The 14,257-nt window shown below is 55.9% G+C and overlaps 1 protein-coding gene and 1 long non-coding RNA gene across 2 annotated transcripts; one reads left to right on the plus strand and one right to left on the minus strand.

Annotated features, from left to right (window-relative positions):
• Window positions 1-1,168: 1,168 nt before the first annotated feature.
• Window positions 1,169-2,954, plus strand: LOC120692887. The gene is made up of 2 exons (XR_005682774.1): window positions 1,169-2,359; window positions 2,516-2,954. It is a non-coding gene; the product is annotated as an uncharacterized LOC120692887 (long non-coding RNA).
• Window positions 2,955-11,382: 8,428 nt separating this feature from the next.
• On the minus strand, window positions 11,383-12,941 carry LOC120692731 (probable carboxylesterase 17). Its single transcript, XM_039976114.1, has one exon. The coding sequence runs from the start codon at window positions 12,805-12,807 to the stop codon at window positions 11,701-11,703; it is 1,107 nt and encodes a 368-aa protein (XP_039832048.1). The 5' UTR covers window positions 12,808-12,941; the 3' UTR covers window positions 11,383-11,700.
• Window positions 12,942-14,257: the final 1,316 nt, after the last annotated feature.

The raw sequence follows: 14,257 nt of genomic DNA on the forward strand, positions 1-14,257 counted from the left end.
CGGTGCAGGGGCTCGCAGCCGCAAGTGCAGGGCTCGTGGCGGCGGCGGAGGAGCAGGGGACGGCGGTGCGGGTCCGTGGCTGCGCGAGCTTGGGGCCACGGCGGCGGGCGTGGATCTACGGTGGCACACAACGCCGGGCTCGGGTCCATGGCGGTGCGAGGAGCTTGAGGCCGCGGGGGCTCCGGACCGCAGTAGCGCGAGGAGCTCGGGGCCGCGACGGAGGATGTGCGTCGACGGCGGCGCACGACAGCGCGGATCCGCGGCGGCGGGAGCAGCTCGGGGTCGCGCGGCCGGGTGCTAGTCCGAGGCGACGCGAGGAGCTCCAGGCCATGGCGGCGCGAGGAGCTCGGGACCGCGGTGGCTTTGGACAGCAGCAGCGCGAGGAGCTCGGGGTCGCGGCGGCGGGGCGAGTCTGCTGCAGCGCACGACGACGGGCTCTTATCCGCGACGGCGTGAGGATCTTGGGGCTGTGGCGGGCTCGGGTCGGCGGCGGCGGGCGCAGGTCCGCAGCGGCGCGAGGATCCAGAGGCCGCAACAGCGGCGTGCCAAGGGCGGCGTGCCGCGGCGCCGGCCCTGCTCGCCACCGGTCCTCCCCCGCCGCCTGGATCTGCTCGGAGCCGCGCCGCGGGCGCCGCGAACGGGAGCGAGGCCGAGGCGGCAGCGAGGCGGGCCAAGCCCCCGCGGGGCTCGCGGCCGCGCCCGCGTGCGGGGTGTGGAGTAGCGCGCGCGTGGAGGGAGATGGTGGGACGAGCTCGGTGCGGCAGAGGGAGGAGGGAGGAAGGAGGGGGCGGCACGCCGCCACCACGAGCTCCGCCATGGCCGCACGAGCTCCGCCATGCCATGGCCTCCACCGCGAGGAGGGGTGCGCCGACACAGAGGAGGGAGCAGGGAGGAGCGCAGTGCCGCGGCGGCGCTCCTGGCGGCCTCCGGCGGCAGCGGCGGCGCTTGTGGGGGAGGAGAGAGGTGAAAGTGACGAGGAGGACGTAGATATAGAAGATGAAAAAACTCAAGGGCTTTTTTGCATATATTCATGCCCCTTGAAGGGGTATGGACTAAAGTGGCACAACTTAACAAGTTCAGGGTGCTAGATTTCGATTTTGCGAGTTCGTGGACCTAAGTGGCACATCAGGACAAGTTCGAGGGCCGCTGGTGTATTTAACTCTTTTAGCAATCTATGTTCATGTTCAAATCTGATGAGCTTACTATACCAATCATGGCCTAATCGATATTGTCTAGGTTCCTGATCTGCTTGTGGTGTTAGTTTTTTTTTGAGCTTGTGGTGTTAATTGTGAGGTGCGGTAGAGTCTTGTAGCAATGTCGGCAACAAATCTTTGGAGTAATGTCGATGATCCTCCCTCGGCACGGACATAGATGCACGATATGTAGCTTGATATGCAAAACAATGGATAGATTTATATTTATAAACATAAATTTATTTTAATTTTAGTGGCACTGGCAAGTAATTTATAAACATGTATATTGGTATTTTATGCTAATTTTTTCGTAATGACAGTGATGAATACTTTTATTTTTTTTTCTCTGATTAATGTGGGAATTTTTAGATCTTGAGAGCGAACGTGGAAGCTCTGTTTGTTGGTCAATAATAAAATAATAGATTGAGGTGGGGATGCTCTCCCCCTGTGACTATTAAAAAAACAAGCAAATATCAGTCATAGGGTAATTGCACACTACACTTGATGTTGCTTCACTCTCGGTTACTTGAAAGTTTGTCTCATGAACTGCAAGTTTGCTTTCCTTGCATGCCTGGCTGGCTGAAAAAATTGAATGAAGATTGTGATCGACCATTATATATTGTTTGCCTCTTTTGCGGTTCGAATATGTAGCTCATCTAAGCTTCAGCTCCTAGCAAGCTATATACTGAAATGATCACATCATAATGTAACCATGAAAGTAATTGCTTGTTTGCGAGAAAGTACTCGTATGGTTGGTTGACGTGCTTGTATTTACAACAAAAGCTTAACTGCAGAGTAGTACACCATCCATTACTCATCCTGTTCGGCTGGCTAGTGGCTAGTGCTGATTTGTTGCGAGAGAAAAGTACTGTTGACTGGCTGGTGCTGATTTATTGTGAGAAAAAACACTGTTGGATGGTTGGCTGACCAACCAGCCAAACAAACTGACTGATATGAGAGGAACTTGTGAGCTAAGTTGCGTAGTTATCTTTTTACAGCAAAAGCACAGTCAGGAGTTAAATCTCTTTCCAGTTGCCTTAAAAAAAACTGTAGTATTTTTCACCGGCTAATAATAATTTCTGTTTCATTTTGGGCGAGGACGACCTCAGCGTCAATCTCAGCGAATAGTCAAGATGTTGTACTGCGAATAAGAACTTTTTTCTCAGGTCCGAAAATAATTTTGAGGACTTGCTCAGTTGTTACTTCAACTCATCTTTCCGTCGAAAAGCAGTAGCCTTTTCTCATTCTGACCAGGCAAAGCTCCTTTTACTACTAGGACGGATCTTCAGTGCTCCAGTTGAAATTGACACTTCTTTTTGCAGATTCCCCTGCCCGAAGAATCAAGAAAAAACTGTGTTTCGTTTATCCAATTGAACAGTACAATTGTATTCGTTGATGGGGCGAAGGATCAGAAGAATTGTCGAGGGTCAAGGAGAACAGACAAAATTACTGGTCCAGTCTCGGACTGCTGTGCAGTCAGTACAGCTTCATTTGTAAGTGATCTAGTTCATCATAGCTCAAGTCTCCATCTTAGTGTTTTGCAATGCTCAAAACCCATAATGCTTCTTGGATTTGAAGCACAGTTGTCCAGATTACATATTATTAGTATGACAATTTCAGTTTCTCCGTCTTAATCACTGTAATAAAGCATGTTCAGATCTTGCGTTTTCTTGAAGACTTGTACTGCTAGTCATGTAAATCTGATGATATCACCACTCTTGTGCTTTCCAATAAAGTATTAAAGTAGGTAAATTGTTTTTCCTTCTAGAAATGCTACGCTATCAAAAGAAAGTAGTTCTTCTATTCGTTTTTTTTCCTCTTCGAAAAGAAAGTAGTGTTGTCCTAACTCAGAAAACATGTTTCTCGTGTTCAAGTTTGACATTTCAGCATAGCACTGAAGGAAACTTGGACTTTGGGGCCTCGTTTTGCTTTTGAAGTGTGGTCAGATACTAAAATTGGTTACTTCCATTCACCTAAAACAGATTCCTCAAGAAGGGTCTAGAGACTTGCAACTCCACTTAGAACATCTCTCTTCTGTGATAGGCCAGTGAAAATTCACATCCTAGCTAGTGCACGCGCTTGATGTTTCCTTGCTTGAACTACAGTCCTCGAAGAAGGTAGATTATGCGCATCAGGACGATGCAACGCGAATATCCAACTGCTAAATGCGAGCAAATTCTTTGGAATACAGATTCTTCGGTCAATCAATGGCCTCCAAAATTCCAAAAGCGAAGCTCCTACTGAAGGCAATGATAATTGCGTATATTGATTGATGATTACGGTGTACACTTATAGGGCAATCTCGGTAAGGGTTTATAAAAACAGGATCCCACGAGATTGCCCTCCCTATCATCTAGCAGGCTCGGATGAGCCGCACATGGGCCTAGGCGTGACACAGCCCGGGCCCATGACACGCAACAGACAATCTATTTGTCTAACCCCACCCCCACCCCCACCCCTGCGCGCGCAGTCGAAACGTCGGCAGCCTGGACGTTGAGACTGGACCGAAAATCAGCAAAGACCGACGATGGCAAGCCCTTGGTGAAGATATCGGCGTATTGAGAGCTGGTAGGAACATGTGTAACACGAACAGCTCCAGTGGCAACATGCTCCCGAACGAAGTGAAGATCAATTTCCACATGCTTGGTGGGTTGATGCTGGACGGGGTTTGAAGACATATAAACTGTGCTGATATTATCACAATAAACCAGAGCGGTGCGACTGATAGGCGCATGCAACTCTGCCAGGAGTTGGCGCAACCAGGACACCTCAGCCACCGCATTGGCTACAGCCCGATATTCAGCTTCTGCACTAGATCGAGACACAGCGTTCTGACGCTTGGAAGACCAGGAAACCAGATTATCTCCCAAGAAGACTGCATAGCCAGAAGTAGAGCGCCGAGTATTAGGACAGCCAACCCAATCAGCATTGGAATAGACAACAAGACTAGACTGGGCAGAAGGCCGAATGAGAAGCCCCAAGTGCAGTGTACCGCGTATGTAGCGTAGGATGCGATTCAGAGCGGCAAGATGAGACTCCCGAGGATCATGCATATAAAGACACACCTGCTGAACAGCATATGAAATGTCAGGCCGAGTGAAGGTCAAGTACTGCAGGGCACCAACAAGACTGCGATAATCTGTAGGATCAGCCAAGGGGGACCATCATCAGCAGACATCTTCCTGTTGGTGTCAACCGGTGTAGAACAAGACTTGCAATCAGCCATACCAGCACGAGCTAGAATATCCATCATATACTGCCGCTGGGATAGAAGAAAACCACAGCCAGAACACTGCACATGCATACCCAGAAAGTGATGAAGGGCGCCCAGGTCCTTCATAGAGAACTCTCGCTGTAGTGCTGCAATGGTGCGGCGTAGAAGAGGAGTCGAGGAGGCAGTCAAGACAATGTCGTCGACATAAAGCAGAAGGTAAGCAGTGTCTGCACCGTGGTGGTACACGAACAGAGAAGTGTCCGTCTTAGCCTCAACAAACCCAAGCTGGACAAGATAGGAGGCGAAGCAACTGTACCAAGCATGTGGAGCCTGCTTAAGACCATAAAGAGAGCGATTAAGCCGACAAACATAATCAGGGTGAGCTGGATCCTCAAAACTTGTGGGCTGGGAGCAGTAAACAGTCTCAGACAGAGTGCCGTGAAGAAATGCGTTCTTCACATCCAACTGATGAACCGGCCAGGAACGAGAGAGCGCCAAGGAGAGAACTGTGCGCACGGTAGCCGGCTTCACAACAGGGCTGAAAGTCTCATCATAATCAATCCCTGGACACTGAGTAAAGCCACGGAGCACCCAACGAGCCTTGTATCTCTCCAAAGAACCATTTGCCTGATATTTGTGCTTGAATACCCACTTGCTGGTGACAATGTTGGCCTGAGACGGACGTGGAACCAAGTCCCACGTGTGATTGGCCAGCAGGGCGTCGAACTCCTCCTACATCGCCTGGTGCCAATTGGGATCAGCAAGACCCCCACGATAAGTGCGAGGCACAGGCGACAGAGGAGCCGCGTGGTGGATGGCCGGCAGTCGAAAACCAGCCTTCCCGCATGTCACCATGGTGTGCTAGTTAGACACGGGCGGCACCGGGACAGCTCCAGGAGGAAGAACTCACTCAGGTCGGGGACAGCGCGAGTAGACCTGCAGAGGTGCAGGCCGAGCTCTAGCAGGGCTGGGCGCACCAGCAGTGCGGCCTGCGGGCGAGTGGCCGGCGGCCGGACTGGGAGTCAGCCGAGCTGCAGCAGGCGCAGGCCCGGGACGCATGGGCGTGGTCCCTGGGCGCACCGGAGAGGCGTCGGCAGCGCCGGGGTAGCTGCTGAAAACGGAGCTGCACGTGGCTGTGTGGGAACGCCGGGGGCCGCACGTAGCTGTGCGGGAACGCCGGCCGCACGTGGTTGTGCGGGAACACTGGGGGCCGCACGTGGTTGTGCGGAAGTGCCATGACCTGCAGCAGTAGGCACATGTACCGATGTACGGGACCAATAGGGGCCGGTACAAAGTTAGTGTGATCAAAGAACTCAAACTCCTCAGCACAAGGTGTGGAGGACTGTCGAGACATAGGAAAGGTGTCTTCATCAAAGACAACATGTCGAGAGATGATGACACGATTAGACTGGAGGTCAAGACAGCGGTACCCTTTGTGATTAGGAGAATAGCCAAGGAAAACGCACAAAGTGGAGCGAGGAGCGAGTTTATGGGATGCAGTTGCTGAAAGATTAGGGTAGCAGGCACAACCAAAGACTCGAAGATGCTCATAAGAGGGCTGCACGCCGAATAGACTGAGGTGCGGCGTGGAGGACTTGAGAGTCTTTGTGCGGAGAATATTTAGCAAATGCGTGGCGACGTGAAGAGCTTCGACCCAATAGGAGGGAGGCGTGCTAGCCTAGAACAGCAATGAGCGTGCAGCATTATTAATGGTGCGAATGATACGCTCGGCTTTACCATTCTGGGGCGAAGTGAAGGGGCACGACATGCGGAGATGGATGCCATGAGTGAGGAGAAATGTTCGCATGCTGAGGTTGTCGAACTCGCGGCCGTTGTCGCATTGGACGGCCTTGATGATGACGCCGAACAGAGTACGGACATGAGCGAAGAAGTTCTCCAAAGTGGCGAAAGTGTCAGACTTCTGGCGCAAAGGAAAAGTCCACAAATAATGAGAGCAGAAACACTAGGAACAGGAGAGGTCCATAGGTCACAATGAACTAGATCAAAAATACTAGTAGCACAGGAAGACGATGACTGAAATGGTAAACGTGTGTGGCGCCCAAGCTGATAAGCATGACATATGGTGTTGGGTTCTTTATTACAAAAAGGAATGACTGACGCTACTTTGGCTAAGACCTCATGACCAGGATGACCGAGACGACGATGCCAAAGTGCAGCAGCAGCAGATGAAGCAGCAAACACTTGCGCAGTAGGGAGGCGCAAGGGGTAGAGCGGACCGGAGCTATTGCACCCGATGATCACCCTTTGAGACTCCAGGTCCTTCACAGAACAAACAGTGGGGTCAAATTCAACAGAGCAATTGTTATCGGTGGTAAACTGGCGCACAGAGATAAGATTCTTAATAAGTCTAGGAGAAAAAAGAACATTATTAAGAGTCAAAGGTCCAGAAAGAGATGTGGAGCCAGTAGCAGTGACGGGTAGTAAGGAACCATCGCCGACGACAATTGATGAAGGAAAAGGGTACCGCATGGATGAAATATGAGAAAGAGTGGAGGGGTGAGAGGTCATATGCGAGGTAGCACCTGAGTCGAAGATCCAATCAGTCTGAGGTTGCGGCTGCAGCGTCATGGTGCTGAAGGTCGACGCAAGAGACTGCTGATCCCAGGACGATGGAAGGCCAGTGGTGGGGTTGGCCGATCCAGGTGCTGGGGTCTGCGGTGGAGGGGCCGACCCGTAGTAGAACTACTGCGGGACAACGCCGTAGTAGGGGTGCTGCGCGACCAGAGGGAAGGGCGCATGCATGGCCTGCTGCTGAGCCTGCATGGCGAGCTGCTGGGCGACCAGCGCTTACTGGTGGGGTGCAGCAGCGCCAGCAGGGCTGGCGGCCGGAGCAGGGGCGACGGACGGCCGCGAACCGGGGTACATGGCGATCGTCCCGGTCCACGGGTTGAAGAACAAGGGCCAGGGCGCGCCGGAGCCCAGGCGAGGAGCAGAAGACGAGGTTGTGCCCATGGAGCCCGTGTTCTTGCCGCCGCCTGCGGAGTCGGTGTTGCTGGAGCCGCCCTTGGTGTTGTTGGAGCGGCGCTTGCCGCGGCTGCACTTCCCGCCGTTGGAGTCCCCGCCACCAGTGTCCTTGCCGCCCCCAGAGCTGGAGTTGCGCCCAGAAGAGCACTGGGGGCGCTGGCCGGAGGCGCACCCAGAGGGGGCGCTGGAAGTGGAGCCGGCCAGGAGCGCGGTGGAAGAAGCGGATGCCGGGGGCGCCATGGTGAGCTCCTCAAGGATCAGCTCGTCGCAGACCTCGATGAAGGTGGGGAACGAACGGCCATGTCGAAGGTGACGTCCAATAGATGCGAACTGTTCGTTGAGGCCGCGGATGACGTTGAGGACGAGGGTGCGGTCTTGAACGGTTTTGCCGAGGTCGGCGAGGTCGTCGGCCATGCGCTTGAACTGTTTGCAGTAATCGGTGATGGAGAGATCACCCTGCACAAAAGTTTGGAACTTGGCGTCGAGGATGAGGGCCTGAGCCTCGCGGTTACCCAAGAACTGGGCCTCGATGGCGAGCCAAGCGGAGCGAGCGGTGGCGCCACCGTCGCTCCGAGCCATGACAATGTCGACGAGGTCGCCGGAGAGGGTCCCGTAGAGCCATGACCGGACCACGCAATCCATGCAGATCCAGTCAGCGGATGGAGCAGCGGGGCGGTCATCGAAGACGTGCGTCTGGAGGGAGTACTTACCGAGGGTGAGGAGGAACTGCTCACGCCAACGGGAGTAGCTGCCGGAGTTGACGTCGAGGACGACGGGAACGAGACTCCGGATGCTCTGGACGGCGATAGTCTGAGCGTGGAGGTTCAGGAGCGCCGCAGCTTCGTGAAGAAGAAGTGGATCGGGAGTAGCAGGAGGCTCGGAGTCGACGGCGGAGGAGTCATCGCCGTCTTCGTCGTCCGAGGGAGCAGCCGCCTTGCGCTCTACAGCCGCGCGGGCGGCGGCGGCCTCCTATTCTTGCGCGGCGGCGGCTGCCTCCTGCTTAGCTTCGAGGGCGCGGGCGAGCGTGGCCTGGCGGGCCGCACGGCGCGCGCCTCATCGCTGGCGCCATGCTGGGAGGGCGCCTGGGAGGGCGCCCGGCAGGAAGATTGCCGGCCATCGGGCAACGACGGCAAGGAGCCGGTGCGAGATGGCGGCGGGCGGCGGCGCGCGCTAGGGAGCGGAAGCGAGATCGGGAAAAGCCCGGTCTCTTGATACCATGAAGGCAATGATAATTGCGTATATTGATTGATGATTAGGGTATACAAGGGTGTATATATATATATATATATAGGGCAATCTCGATTAGGGTTTATAGAAACAGGATCCCACGAGATTGTCCTCCCTATCATCTAGCAGGCTCGAATGAGCCCCACATGGGCCTAGGCGTGACACAGCCCGGGCCCATAACACGCAACAGACAATCTATTTGTCCAACACCTACTTGTGTCCATAATGGAGCCAGTCGATGCATCCACCCCGTGGACGAAGAAGAGGACATAGCATTCTTATATGCCGCGGTCAAAGCCTCAAAGGCCTCCCGAGCCAAAAGCAGCAGTGGCCGATGCCGCTACCCTGTCTGTCAAGTTGGCATCCGGCAAGCTTGAGATTCTTGGCCGGGCTGAACGCCATCCAGATCGGCCGCTTTTGCCCGTGCGTGCCCTCGCTTTGGTGCTCATCATCATGGACGCATCTGTGCCACTGGGGACGAATTCCTGATGCGCCCCCCGTCTTTTCGTCATCAGGCTTTCTAAGCGCGCCTTTGTTCCTCGCCAACACCCCTTGTTCCTCTTGATCCAATGATCCTCAGTTCACACCTGATCCTGTCTGATGTGCTATTTTCAGTCTTCAGGCTATCCGTTCTTCCCATGAAGGATTATTCCATCCTGCATGGCAACGTTCTTGCCTTTTTTTTCTCAATGCAGATTTTCAGAGAGATTCGAAATCCTGAGACAGTAGTACGTGAAGCCTTGCTGCCGATGCGTGATCATTCTCGGCCAAAATCACCTCTCTTTTGAACGAAAGATAGAAGGATATGCATCAACTCGGTCGGCGTTTCCAATCCAAAATCACTTGCTTCTTTGCTTCGGCGGCATGTGCCTGAATACTTCGTCTCCGTTCCTCCCCACCCCCCTTTCTCGAGCTATTCCGATTCCTTCAGATGATCTGCTCAAAGATATTGTACCCGGCCTGTTGAACGATGCATGCATGCATCTTCAAACACGATGTGCGCAACTTGACGAAGCTCCAAAGCGTGGGCACCAAACGGGGTAAGATCAGCCGGCCTATCAGTAAACCACGACCATCGCGCTGCGTTCCGGCATCTCGGTTTGACATCGCCGCCATGTCGGTTTGACAGATTGGAAGAAAGCAAACGGAAATGCACGCACGCGCGGGCAGACTGCACCGCACGGGCGTGCGGTTCCATCAGCGAGAGATCTGGGAATATTGTTTGTTCAGGAACAAAAGCCTTTTCCGCCTTGTCCGACGGCGATGTCTTGGTGAGGAACACGAACAAGAGGGCGACGCAATGCAACGGGCTGTGTCTCTGACCGGGGCCGGGCGGTAGAGTACTCTGAATGTGCTGAAGGTGGCGAGCGGGCAGGAGGGCGGGGGCGAGGTGAGGTCAGGATTCTCGGGAGATCTGCAGGGCAGATTGAGATTCCCGGAAGGGATACAAGCCGATATCTGATATCCGCCGTCGGCATATCTGATCGTGATCGCCTCCGGTGCCATGCCGATATTGATCTGCAAGAAGGGAAGGAAAAAAAAAAACTTTCAGTGGTGACTGGTGTCATGCGCTCACGGCCGCGCTGACCGTAAAGGCGTCCCGCGGCGGATTCCTAACGGGATTCCGAGAGCTTTAGAGCCACTTCCACAGGAAACTAAAGTTGAACAGAGACGTGCTCCGACTCCGACCCGCCGCTGAATGATCCAATTCTCGTCGGGAAATGACAAAACGGGAGAGAGGGAAGAAAAAAGTTCAGAGTTTTAGCTTTGATCAGTAGTGCTCCTGTCAGTTTTCAGATAACCATGTCTGAACTTCCAGCAGCCTATCTAGTTCACCTGGAAACGGATGACAGGCTCGTTGGCATCCCCAGGCACCTGCATGCGCCACACTGTTACATCCACTGTCCTTCGGTAAAGCGTTCTGACCCGCCTGATACACCATACAGGAACCATGAGTCCATGACCATCGATGGTTTACAAAAAAATCTGACGAAGCAACACTCTCTCGCGCGCGCTACCTGCTGTTTCAGATACGCGCGTTCCTGAACCTTTACCCGGACATGATCATACATGATGTTTGGCCTGCCCGCACGCAAAATCAGGCGCGGCCATGATGCGGTTGGTGGCGAGCCCGGCCAAGCCAATGATCGGAACGCTGCGTGCGCGCGCGCGCGCGCTCCAATTCACGAACCAGCTCTGCCGCCAGACCATGTGCTCGAGGTACCCTCCCCTCGCTGGCGGGCGCGCGCGCGCGCAACCAGCGTGGGACGACGACGCCCGCTCGCGGCGAATGCGATCGACCCTGACACCCTGTGTGCCTGGTCCCTGGTAGCACTAGCGGCCTAGCCCTGCTTGTGCTCTCTGAAGCAGCAGGGCCTGCAGCAGCCGGGGCATCTTGTGATGGCCTGGGGGCGCAAGGCACCTGCTCATCATGGCGCTCGCTGGCGCGGCAGAGAGAGATTCCATGCCGTCGCCAAATGGAGTAGCCCGTGGCGATCGATCGTGCTTGGGAGGAGGATTGTATAGTCTAGCAATTCAGCAAAGCCGGCCTCCATTTAGCTACCCGGGCGCCTGATCGGTGACGATCGCCTTTGCGAACAGCGGCGACAGACAGGGAAAGAAACACTTGTTTTGGTTCGCCTCATGATGCCCGCGGAAAGCAGAAAGCGGACAAGGGGGAGGCAATGATTTGGCCCCGGACATTCCCTGGGTTTCCTTCCTTGCGGCGAGACACACCATGGGTCGATGACGACGGCAGGCGAGTTAAAAACAGTATCAGGACTCGGGGTCTCTGTTCGTGTTAATAAGAAATGCACAGCAATCACAAGCGAACAGACACGTCGCACATGTACATCTTCTTTTGTGGTGTTGTCTTCTGCCAAGGCTTTTGCTTTCCGACACCGCTACGACTACAACAATCCGAGTTGGGCATTGGACGCTTTTAGCTGGAGTACACGTAGTTCAAAGTTTGTGACTTCACAAGCTGGGTTGCTTACACGGCATCTACTCTTCGATTGGACGACTAGGGCGGATGGATTAACAAACACGGCGAGGCAGTGTTAGCGACGGCGGTGGCGGCGGCTACCTGGCGCTGACGAAGGCCCCGATGTTCTCGAGCATCTCCTGCGTCCGCGGCTGGGACAGGTGGCAGTTGTGCAGCACCTGGAACGCGTGCCCGACGCCGCCGTACACGGCCTGCTCCACGGCCTTGCCGGCCCTGCGCAGGGCCCGGCACAGCTCCAGGTTGCGGTCGCGCAGGACGTCCGCCTCCGAGACGCACACCAAGAGGGGCGGCAGCGGGAGGGCCTCCAGGCGCGGCGCGGCGCGGGACAGCGGGTTGCACCAGGGGTGGTCGCGGCCGGCGCCGGGCGGCAGCGCCAGCCGCCAGTAGCAGTCGGAGGTCGGGAGCGTCAGCGCGGACCGCGGCGGCTGCGCCATGGTCCTCTCCGACGCGGTGCGGGCCTCGCCGCCGAAGAAGGGCTGGACGAGGACGGCGCCCCGGACGGCGAGCGGGGACAGCGCGCCGAGGTGGCCCTGGCCCAGCCGCGCGGCGACGTGGAAGGCGATGTTGGCGCCCGCGCTGTCCCCCATGAGGAACACGCGGTCGAAGCCGCAGCGGGCCCGCCACCAGGAGACCTCGTCGGGGGCCGCGCCGCGGCCGGTGGCCAGGGACGCCTGGTGCCGCAGCCAGCGCACCGCCGCGAGCCCGTCGTCGAACGCGGCGGGCAGGCGGTGCTCGGGCGCGAGGCGGTAGTCCACGGACATGACGGCGCAGCCCGCCCGCGCGGCGAGCTGCGCGAGGAACTCGTGGTAGCAGCTCCAGGCCGCGGAGCCGACGCAGAACCCGCCGCCGTGGAAGTACACCACGACGGGGAGCCCGCCTCCAGCCACCGGCGCGTAGAGCCGCGCCCACACCCCCGTGGCGCGGTCGACCACCACGTCCCTCGCCGCGACGCCGCCCGGCGCGCCGGGCGCCGTGGCGCCCCACGTGCAGGGCACGTCGGGGATCGCCGGGGGCCGTTCGACGTGGCCGTCCTTGTAGACGCGTATGAGGCCGTGGATCTCCTCGACGACGGGGCCGTGGCCGACGCTCTTGCCGGCGGCGGCGACGGCGGGCTGCTGGTGGTGCTGGAAGCTGACCCTAGGCTCACCGACGACGTGCAGTGCCCCCATCCTCCGCCTCCTCATGCAAAGCTGCCGGCCTCACGGGCGGCACGGCGGGCGGAGCCAAAAGCGGCAGGCAGGCGAGCTTCGTGCGCGCGATGTGTCACGCCCCCGGGGGCCGGCGGGCGGGCACAATTATGCAGCCTTGTGACAGTGGCTCGCTCGGGGTGTGCCCGGCCGTCGCCGCGGGTTTTATAGCGGGGAGGAGGGGCGGGGCGACAGGTGTCGGCGAGGCGTTGGAGCTCGGGGCCAAGTGGGCTCGGCCGACAAGTGGAGGCGGGCCATTCGCGACGTCGTGCGGGTGGGGGGCCGGCCGGCCGCCCCGCTGGCTGGAGCCTGGAGGGGAAGTGAAGCCCATTCTTTCATCACGCGCGGCGAACGGGAAAGTGCACGGGGTCGGATCCGGTGGACACTTGGAACCCTGTGCTCCTCCCTAGGTCTATCTATCCGCTCCTGCTGTTGCTGAGAGTTTCAGCAGGCATTGTGGGTGGCTATTTCTGAAAGCGAAAATCCAGTTTAACGCAGCGTCCATCTTGGACATTAGCGGAGATTTTTTTTGATACGCATCATTATCTAGATGGTTTATCCAGAGTCCTTCGATTTCAATTTCAGTAGAATAGTAGATGATCCTTGATAACGTTGATCATTCTGTGCTCGGTTTTGGACCGGTTGGTCGAGCAGCGCGCAATGCGCTTGGCACCTTGCCGGGCAGAGTTCGAACCCCCATGGAAGATAATTTTTTGGTTGGAGGTGGCACAGTTTATTTGCATGTTGAAAAAACCGATGTGTATGGATGTGCAGGTCAAAGTTTTTTTTAGACAAAAGGATACCCCGCTTTATTGCAAGAACAAAGCGTACACAAAGTAATAGCATCCAAGTTCCGCGTATTCAAGGCGCGCCCGCCAACAAAACATCACAAAACGTAACTAGCCACAGGCTGAACAACTAGGAGGCGTGAGCCCATCATTCGGCGTCGGCGTAGTCAGAGGGGCAGTGGTGAAGTCCGACTGGAAGTGACCCCCACGAGATCGATCCAAACTTGATGCTTGCTGTTGTGTATAAGCGTCCCAGGAGATCCTCGGTGTCGGTGGGCTGCTTCCCTCCTCCAGAAGACGTTGTGCTATAAGTTCCAAAGCTGCTTGCTTGTCTGGCTTCAAGAGCACGCTCCAACGTTTCAACATCCTTGCAATCTTGCACAGAACCTGACCTCCTCCCTGCCACTTCCCTTCCTGAAAACACAGAAGATTACGTAGTTTCCAAATGGACCATAAGGTTGCAGCACAGGTGCAGTTCAAAACTGCATTTTTGTTATTACTAATCCACCATCTACCAATGGACTCAAAGTCAACACCCACTTGAATCTCTGTCACCTCTGAGATCCAACCCCAGATTAGTTTAGATACACAGCAATCGAAGAAGAGATGGTTAATGCTCTCTTCCTTGCAGCAAAATAAGCAAGATTTATCTTCTACAT

The sequence above is a fragment of the Panicum virgatum genome, chromosome 9N (genome assembly GCF_016808335.1).
Source record: "Panicum virgatum strain AP13 chromosome 9N, P.virgatum_v5, whole genome shotgun sequence".
Taxonomy (NCBI): domain Eukaryota; kingdom Viridiplantae; phylum Streptophyta; class Magnoliopsida; order Poales; family Poaceae; genus Panicum; species Panicum virgatum.

Coding starts and splice junctions, on each gene's coding strand:
- LOC120692731 (XM_039976114.1), bottom strand. CDS start 12,807: ATGAGGAGGCGGAGGATGGGGGCACTGCACGTCGTCGGTGAGCCTAGG.